Genomic DNA, 10,269 nt, shown 5'->3' with positions numbered 1-10,269 from the left:
CCTGTCAAACAGTCCCCCTCTTTCAGAACCCCTCCCTAGTTTCTAGATGAAAAAAAAAAACGACAGTTAAGCAATTTCTATGCTGCTTCAAAACAACAATGTATATATATATATATATATATATATATATTATCATTATATGACGATGTTCACCAATCGGCTCGCACAAACCTTGTACGCTGACCACGTATCTCAAGCTCTGTTCTGCGTAACAATATGTTTAACTTCCAGCATAAAATCTGCATGTATAATGACGGCTCACAGGCAACTATATTTAACGGATTATTTGATTTACTTTATTTTTCTTCGACTTAGCCCCTCAGTACATGCCACTGGGTTCTTGGCCAATCCTCCAGTAGGGGCATGTTCTACAATGTACGATTACAACATACAACGTGCATGTATTATATATGTCGGCTCACAGATATATCTCTAATGCCCATTGTGATATTTACGTTGTGACACATGTGGTACAGAATCCCTGAATGCTGCTTGAAACGTGTCACACACTTCTGTGCATACACCTGTCATCATCAAATTGTATGCATCGTTGTTAGCTGTAAACTAGTCAATTAACCACTTTACTGAAGCTTTGCTCCACATATTCTAACGTGTGCGTTGAATCTGCATGAGCTTTTATTACAGCCGCCCCCGTTCTGCTTTCCCATCACCCTCAGTTGTTTTTGGCGGATGTTTGAGTGGGGATTTCCTTCCTTTATGTATGCACAACGAGGTATTTGTATTACTTGACTAGGAGTACGAGACGCGTTGAATTGATTAATGCATTACTCGTTCCTTCTTTAAATACCATATTCCCGACTTCTCCACGTAAAAAGAAAATTTAGGCCGCAATGTAGTGCTTTATGTCGACTCGTATTCGCCAGCCTCACTAAATTTCCTCCGGTGTCAACTATATTTGTCGGTACCCTCGGTTGAAACATCTGCAGCTGCCCGCTTGTACGAATGTAAGATAAATCAATACCTAATTTAGTATTTTCCATTCCTCTTTTCTTTTTCTATTCCCTTAACATAAAGCGTGAGTTAGAATGGAGGCAGTGGGAATGCTTGCTTCTCTACTCGGTGAAATTCTAAAAGTTTTGTGCATCTTCCGGCTTTCCCAGGCGATTTGTACACCAGAAGAGTATAGCCTTGGGCTGGTTAGTAATACATAGTTACACTAGAGGCATAGCGCGGCAAGTACGATCGACAAAGACTAGACAGGACAAGCGCTTGTCCTGCCTAGTCTTTGTCGACCGTACTTACCGCGCTATGCTTCTAGTGTAACTATGATTTGTACTCGTTGACGGACAAAGCTGGCGTATGTGTCTTCGCATTTGAGGGCATCCTACTGCGACTGCACATCACACCGTAGCATATATTATTATATAGCATAGTGTCTGCAGCGCTTACCCGTCGTCCACTTAGGACGTGCATGCCATGGGACAAAGACAGTCTGCGAAACTGTACTTAATTATGGGTATCACACTTTTGCACACACAGGTGCAGTTGAGAAGTGACCAACCCGAAGACTATACGAACATTTGCTAAAGGATAATACATCTTAAAGTCGCTTTTGCTGTATATATATATATATATATATATATCTTCATGCAACGGTCCGCCATGCTTACAATGCAATTTCATTCCGGCATTGTATTCTGCGTGACGAACCAGGCGAAAAAAAGAAAGACAAAACAAAAAGGACACCTCTGTCCACGTTTTCACAAGCTCCCCTAATATCTAGAAATGCTAGCAAAAAAAAGGTCTTACACTCCAGGGTATTGAAATCCCCATGCAATGAGGTCGGAGGAATCGTACAAAGATATTGTTCTCTGAGCGTCGGCCTGGCCTGAATTCATTCTGTAGTTTCCCCGATATGCCATTTTTATCCACCCACTCTGACAGCTCGATTTGTATGGCGTGCGTTCTTTCTGTATTTCACCGACGTTACTGTGATTGGCCTGTGTGAGTTCTTACCCTTATCTCCTTTGCCGTTATAGATCCTATTCATCCTGCTTCCACGCCATCTAATTTGAATGTTCGTTGTTATAATTACTTGATCAACGGCGTTAGTCAACTTTCTAATACACCTTGTTTTGTTTTACATGTAATAAAGAAAAGTCAACTGTGGCTTGCTCTTTCGGCCCTGCTGTTTGACCAACTGTAGTGGGATTCGATGTGGTCATATACTGCCACACCATGTGATCACTTCCAATTTTGTGAAGGCGAATATTTTTTTTCCTCCCGGCGGTGTTTTTCGTTTCCGGATCGGTCCACTCTGGAATTCGTCATTTCGTTTTTGCCGAATTCGGCACTAATAACCAATCCGATCAACTCGTACACCCGTGAGCAGAAGTATACGGACCACAGGATCGCAGAAGAAACAGAACTTCGTAATTAACACGCCTAAACGGAAACTGTTGAGTGCACTAGAAAATTCGTAATGCCAAGTTTGGAGTGCAGGCTTTAAGTTCCGCTAACTGACAGAGCAGAAAATGAGTTTTGCAGCGCGCAATCCGTGGTCCGTATACTTTTGCTCACGGGTGTACATCAAAAGCTACGTTTACGCGAACCTAATGAAATCGTGTCGAGTCGGCTTGTCGGGCCGAAATCCGGTTATCGGGTTCGCGTAAAAGCTAGTGGCCCACCGAGCGAGCCTCGAGACAAATTCGCTCGACCCGCCAGCTACCGGTGGTAGACCGAACTGTCGGAGTGATTTCGCCCAGTCCGTTGGTCAAAATGCCGGCGCGATCGGGTCGGGCTGGTCAGCTAGACTCTCGACTCGACTCGCTCGAGTCGAGCTCATGGAAACGAAGCCAAAGTCAGCGAACTTATATCAGGGAGTTCGTCACATCCTTCGGAAGTACTACACTCTACGGCCGAGCAGCGGGAGACATTGCTGCTCAGCTTAGACCCAGAGGAGCAGCTCTGGGCCGTCCGGATTAGGGTGCCTCGATGCCTGCCCGCCGCGCCGCCGTTCCAGGGTGGTGACAGCCTTTGTACCGCTCCGCGCCGCCGTTCGGCAGACGCGCCGCCATATTGGTTCGACGTTGCTGCCCGCTGCTCGTGTCTCCCGTGCGGTCGACGAGTTGGTGAGGCGGCATTTTCGTGCTCTCGTGAGCAACCGACATTGAAAACATTTTCGCACACGCTCTTGCAGTGTAACAGTATTCTTATCGTTCACCCGTGGGTGGGTGAACAAGATAAGAGAATGACGGGTTGCTGCGTTCCGCTGTGCACCGGCTCATGGAAAAAAGGACTGCGGACTTTTCGGTTTCCCCGAGACCCTGAGAGAAGAAAGAAGTGGGAGGCTCAAGTGAAGCGGGAGAAGTGGAAAGCGACTGACACATCTAAGATATGCGAGGTATGTGATCGAAGCTTGCTTGTGCCTCGGAGTTTGATAGGGAAGTTGTCTAAGTTGGTCGGCCGTCGTTTAACGCGTAGCATTTCCTCTTCATACGTGACGTGTACAGAAGGTGTCCGCGGTGGCTGTGCAGCCTATGTTTAGTATACAGCCGCAAGTGTTATATCGTTGGATAGCTTATGTCCAGTATAACTACGCTGCGATCATTAGGTTTCAATTAATTACTGTTAGTTAATTGTAATTAAATTGCTGATTACGCTGCATTATTTAGTCATATATTTTTGGAAAGCCTATGTAGGGAGACTTAGGTGCCTTCGGTAGTTTTCCCTTTACTGTTCTGTCTTATTTGTTTGCAGCTGCAGGTGCACATGCTTATGTCGCTCTACTTTGTGCGCGCAACGTGTCGCGACTCAGTGCACCTTCACTGCTATCCTGATAGCGGTACGTGAATAATCGCGGTGGTATAAGCCGAAAGTTCGATGATGCGAATTTGTTTCAGCATCCCTGTAAATAACCAAAATGTTAGCAGTGATCAGCTCGGTGGTGTCAATATGACACTTTCGTGAATATAAGTGCCTCTGCATGAAGAGCCTGTCCCGCTTACTCTGTGTGCTTGCATGTGTGGTCTGCTTGTCTCTAAGATTGCTTCCGTGTTAACATTTTCTAGCGTCACTTTGAGCCTGACCAGTACGAAAATGCCAGACAAGACTGGCGGCGGCTGCTGAAGTCTACTGCAGTTCCGACTCTCTTTGATTTTAGACGTAAGTAATGATTTCTTGTGAGTCACTGTGTTACTTCCAATTACAAGCGTTATGCGTATTGAATATGAATGCCTTTATTTCTCCATGCAGCGCAACCGAAATGCAGGAAACCTCCTGTGAGGCGACGAAGTTTAGCTGATTCTGCAACTTCAGCTACCGAATCATTTCAGTCGACAGATATTGCCTCACCCGGACCTTCATCTCCCAACGATCAGGAGCTAGACACAGGTAAACTCTGCATCAGTGATAGCACAGAAGAAGAGGAACAGGAGGAGCACTGTGACATCCTGGACGTTGACTCACTGTCAACAAGCGAAATGCGGAAAGCTCTCCGGGACATGCAGAAGAAAAACTCTCAGCTTAAGGAAAGTCTGTCTGTCGCTAAAAAGAAGATGAGGACTGCTACGAGGCAAGCAGCCAAGCTGGAAACAAAGGTCACAATGTTGACTGCCAACTTGAACTATCTGAACGAAGACCAGAAGACAGCTCTAGAAAGGCAGGATAGAACATGTCGCACGTGGAGTGCCGACACAGTAAAAAAGGCACTGCAACTCAAGTTCGCCTGTGGAGGTACAGGTTATGACCTCCTCATAGAGCAAGGCTACCCCCTGCCATCACGGCGCACACTATGTAGAAGATTGCAGCATCTGTCTTTCAAGCCTGGCGTGCTGCATGAAATATTGTCTGCAATGTAAACAAAAATGTCTTCAATGAAAGATATTGAAAAAGATTGCATACTATTTCTTGATGAGATGGAAATCCGGAGTGGGATAGAACTTGACCGTGGCAACGATATTCTGCTTGGAATGATAACATTGCCTTCATCTGACCAGCCAGCAAAGCATGCGCTTGTCTTTATGGTGGGTGGCACAAATACCCGTTGGAAACAAGTAATTGCTTTTCATTACACAGGTACTTACGTCAGTGGAGATGTGCTCAAGGACTTCGTATTCCACCTTATCAAGCTCTGCACAGACATTGGCCTTCGTGTGCGGTGTGTCACTTCTGACATGGGAAGCTCCAACCGCGCGATGTGGAGGTCACTGAACTTAAGCAGCTCTCGCAACGCTGTTACAATGTCCAGTGTGCCGCATCCCTTCATAAGCAACGAGACACTACATTTTATGCCAGACCCTGCCCATGTGCTGAAGAACGTGAGGGGACATTTTGTTCGGAAAGATCCGATGCACCTGAGTAGCGAGATAGTTTCACGGTTCAACTTACCGACAACTGAAATAACAGTCGAACACGTTGAGGCTCTTTTGAACTTAGATAGCGATCAGCTACAAGTTGCACCTAATTTAACCCATGTGCATGTGTCCACTGGGCACTTTACAAAAATGAAAGTAGGAATAGCTGTACAATTATTTAGAGAGTCGCCTGCAGCTATTCGGTATTATATCGAGCAGCGGCTACTACCACCTGAAGCTGAGACAACTGCGTGGTTCCTTGAACTGATCTCAAAGTGGTACTCCCTGATGACAGCTCGCCACCCAGTTGTGGCTCTTAGCTTCATGAATGAAGAGAAATACAGCGAAGCAATTTCAGTGCTAAACCTCACTGTTGAGGTCATTAATAGCCTAAGCATTGGTGTGAAGAAGGTATGGAAGCCATGCCAGGCAGGTGTTGTTATGTCGACGAATGTTATTTTGCAGCTGCACATTTTTCTCCTGAAGGAATGTGGATACAAGTTTGTATTAGCAGGACGGTTTGCACAGGACTGCCTGGAGAACTTATTCTCTGTTATAAGAATGCTGAAACCAGTCCCGAGTCCATATGACGTGAAAAATGCCATAAAGGTTCTTTCCGTGAGCCAGTTCTTGAAAGTGCCAAAATCCACCAGTTATGACATTGATGACAGTGAGTACCTCGTAGACATTTTTTCTGCGGAAATTAGGCACGTACAGCAAGAAGTCCCAGTTGACGTAAATGATTTTGATTTTGAAGATCTTCAGCCTCTTTCTCATATTGAAAGCAACATTGTGGCCCATCTAGCAGGGTTTCTGGTGAGGCCACTGCTGTCATCTGTAACTTCTTGTGCTGTGTGCACAAATGCGCTTACTGCAGAAGAAGTAGGAGAGGAACATGCTCTTGTACAAATGAAGGAATATGTGAGTGGTGGAAGGAACCTTACTTACGTTAGTCGAGGAGTACTGAGCCTCGTTGAAAGCTGGGAGAGTGCCTTCAAAAAGTTTTCTGAGGAAAGTGACATATGCCGATTGAAAAGCCCCATGAAAACTTTGAGGCGCATCCTGGAAGAATGTGTACCTCCTTTTTCGGTGCACTGCAGTGACCACCCCACTCTGAACAAAAGACTACTTGAGCGCTTTGTAACGCTGAGGGTACGCATCTATTTGCGTTGGCTGATGCAGCCTGATGATTCATGTGACGGATATGGCAGCAAGACAGTCGCTGGTGCTAACCTTGAATAAAATTTATGTTGCAAAGTCTATATACATTTTCGCAAGCTACCTGTTTTCTGTAAACCTCACTGAGTGCATGAAACGACCGCTGTCATTAAAAACATATTTAAACCTCCGCATTTGCTTTAGAGATATGCTTATGCAGAGTGCTATTATGCCACCAATACACTAATTGGAAGCTCAAAATTGTAGCTCATGTGTAATCTAGACTCATCGTGTACAGGATCACTGTGAAATAAAAATACGGCTGGGACTCTGTGATATAAGGCCGTGAACTGCTGTTAAACGCAGCAAACGAAACATGTGCTTCAAAGTTTCGAGGGAGCCTACCAACACGTGAACAGATAAGCGTTGTGTAATTTCTCAAACGGTTTTGTCAAAAAATTTTCCACCGTCCAAACGAAATAATATTGCGACAGTGAAAACTCAATTAACATTCCGACTCGCCAATCGCCTCTCCTTGTAACACCGCAGCGCTCTGCCAACATGACTACTGTGCTTTTTTACAACAGAATATGAGCTCTGTATTTCAGCACGAAAGCATAATTCCACACATGCCAGAAATTTTCAGCTTCCGATGCGATTGGTGAGAATCCTGCCCTCTGCAACGATAGCTCGGCGGGCGCGCGAGGCGCTTCTTCAAACCAATATGGCGGCTCCGCGGGGCTGTCACCACCCTGAACGGCGGCGCGGCGGGCAGGCATCGTCCGGATGGCCGAACACGCCGCCTCAAAGCAAGGACTGGCCGCCGTCTGAGGAAGGGGGGGGGGGGGGATTGGGGGTTAGTCTTCCGACCCCCGCCACCCCTGAACCCCATCAAGCACATAATAAAGTTTTATATCTCTCTCTCTAGAAAAAAGTTTACAGCCTTTGGGTTGTATTTTGTCCCCAAACAACAATCGCCGTCTGTCTTGCCCGCACTTCCTTTCTTTAACGCTGCGAGCCCGGTACTTCCTATGCGTCACGAACGGCTTGCGCCTTATCAGCTTGACACGGCATTCTCGACAGGAAAGTAGCGAGCGCCGAGTTTTCGAGAAAGGAAACGCAAGCAAGGCAGATGACGATTATTGTTTGGGGACACGATAAGCCCCAAAGGGTGTGAACTTTTTTTAGAGTGTAGGGGCCTGCTTCGCCGCTGTCACAAATCTACCAAAGACTTTGGAAGCGATTTGCTATATGCAGGTGTTGTAAAGTGACGTCAGCCGCAATCAGACTGCCTTGCAAGCGCTGACGGCACGTGCGTTTATCGTTTGATATCCTTCCCTTGTTCCCTCTTTCTCCCTCTCTGTTTCGTATATATATGCTCCGAGACGGAAGCAATAAAGATTCATGTTCCAACCTTCGAACGGCGTGCTGTCGTATATAGTAAGGCACGGAACGTGTGTCGTAACGATGTAACAGCAGGGGAATTCCACACACACCATAAGTTCCCAATTAATTTTCCTCTATGCTGCACCGGCTCCGTATATAGATAGCGACGTCGACGTCCGACGGCGCGTTCCGACGGCCTGGTAGGGGTGCGTACGTTGTTGCCGGCTATTATTGATTGACAGTTCATCACCGACGCTCCTGTCATACGACCCCTTCGGGACTCGGACGCAGGCTGCATTGCTGAATGACATTTGATACGGACCACGCCACCGCCGCCGCACGTGAACCGTTGATGCGTGCTCCAGACCAGCCGTGGTTATGGGCACGTCACTAGGGCGACATACATTTGCAACATGTAGCAAGGCTCCCTTCACCTTTTGCTGCGTGGCTCCGTGCGTTCACGCCGGACCTTTCCACGTTTTTCGCAGCATTGTTTCTAGTCTGTTCTGCAGTGGGCGGGTGGCCGGTTTTAACCTCTCGAAACCTCCCATGTCTCGCCATCGCACAATTTCTTTTATGCGAAGCATATTACTAGAGCTCAACCCAGCTCCTCAGGCGCGGCGGTGTCGCCTTCAATACCACGTGACACCGTGACGTCACGACAGAGAAGAAACGGGGCTCCAACTCGCGCCTTCGCTCGCGGCGGTATATAAGCAGCTGCGCATGCCTCTGCTAGACACTCACGAGGTGACATGCCTCCTGGAGACAGAGATGCTCGTTGGAATGAGAGGCGAAGGTTGCGGCGTGCTACAGAGACTGTTTCTAGGTGGCTTTGCTACGGCGCAGCGACTACGCGCCCCGCATCGGACGCGGTGAGCGTCGAGCAACGCAGCGTTCGGCGCGACAACGAAATGTGCGCCTGAGCAAGCGCCGCACGCCTGAGCCGACGCCGACGACACCGGCTTTTCTGCGACACGAGCTGCTGTCGCGTTAAAATAAAGGCTAGTATGCTTCGCATCCTGGGCTTAACCTTAGCTAAGCCACAGCCAGTTTTTTCTGTGACCTCATCGCGAGGTAGTCGTCAACGAGCAACGCTTCGAGCGGTATTATCGAGATGCATTACCAGAGTCCTTCAGTACTTTCTATAACCTGATATTACTTTCACCCTGACGATGCACACGGCTGACACCATTCCCGTCACTGTGCGATGACAGCTATCTCGCTTGGCACTGTGCCAGGAACGCTGTCGGCCGTGTGTACCCCGACGCGTCCGGTCGTCGAGTCAGCCGAACATGTTCTTAAGGGTGGACAGCGCAATCCGGACGAAGGACCAATGGAAGTGGACGATACGAGCAGTTCCTTTTGCCCTTCGTCCGGGTTGCGCTGCCCACCCTGAGGAACATGTTCGGTCACCAACTCGCCCAGCTTGCACACTGTGTTGTCAGCCGAAAGCTCGGCGAGAACTATAGCAGTATAACGGGTATTGTAACCTTCCCGAAAGCGATCGCTCCAAAATCCGCTCCAGCTGGCAACTTGCAAATGCCGCCATGCTGGCGTTTTGAGCCAATCAGAGAGCCAACCCGTTGACATACATCGTTTTGAGCCAATCGGAGCCCTGCGAGTCGGATAAGAACTGACAATATAGCGAATTCGACAATATGGCGGAATTAGACGAAAGTCCAGAACAAGGTTTTCCTTAAACCTCCTTGGTCCAGAATAGCAGCTTCTGTTCGCTGTAAGACGTGTATAGGGACGCTTTTTCTTTCTTTCCTTCCCTCCTCTCTCTCCCTGTGATCTTTGTTTCCCCTTTCCCATTCCCCCGGTGTAGGGTAGCCAACCCGACGTTATTCTGGTTAACCTCCCTGCCTTCTCCTTATCTCTTTCCCTCCTCCTCCCTTCTTTTTCCAGCTTGATGTTGATCCAGGCGGTACGCAGTTGCAGAAGAACAGGTTGTGTGATGTCCCAAGGAAGTGCCGCCGCTGCCACCTCACACCTGCACACAAGACGCGCGCCAAGAAACGTCCGTGTGGCTAGGCTGCATAGGACTCCGAAAACTATCTATCTACGGACAACCGCCGAACCACACGTACGGCAACTCTCGTCACGTGCGGTTTTAAAGCGAATAAATAGAGAATGTTAGTGCGTCCGGTATTCCGACAAGCGCGGGCAGTTTGCCGGTTTAGCGGGGGCGTAAACGTGAGCGGCCAGATTGGTGGCGCCAGCTGGTGGCGCAAAGCTCAACCATACTAACAAAAAGCTAATTACTACATTCTGCTTAGCTGCTGATGTAAATTTTGGCAGCGGCGTAATCGTGTTCACAATTACGCTGCTGCCAAAAATTTGCACCAGCAACGAAGCATGATATAGTGGGTTACTGCAGTTTTAGCTCTGTGTTTGCCTGCTTGAACTC

General features: G+C 47.9%; 1 protein-coding gene across 1 annotated transcript; it reads left to right on the top strand.

Moving 5' to 3' along the window:
- Positions 1-2,998: 2,998 nt before the first annotated feature.
- Positions 2,999-4,820, top strand: LOC135896356 (THAP domain-containing protein 1-like). The gene is made up of 4 exons (XM_065424740.2): positions 2,999-3,092; positions 3,161-3,364; positions 4,032-4,125; positions 4,216-4,820. The coding sequence occupies exons 2-4, from the start codon at positions 3,212-3,214 to the stop codon at positions 4,818-4,820; spliced, it is 852 nt and encodes a 283-aa protein (XP_065280812.1). The 5' UTR covers positions 2,999-3,092; positions 3,161-3,211.
- Positions 4,821-10,269: the final 5,449 nt, after the last annotated feature.

The sequence above is a fragment of the Dermacentor albipictus genome, chromosome 7, assembly GCF_038994185.2.
Source record: "Dermacentor albipictus isolate Rhodes 1998 colony chromosome 7, USDA_Dalb.pri_finalv2, whole genome shotgun sequence".
NCBI classification, from domain to species: domain Eukaryota; kingdom Metazoa; phylum Arthropoda; class Arachnida; order Ixodida; family Ixodidae; genus Dermacentor; species Dermacentor albipictus.
This window is presented reverse-complemented; position numbering and strand designations above follow the sequence as displayed.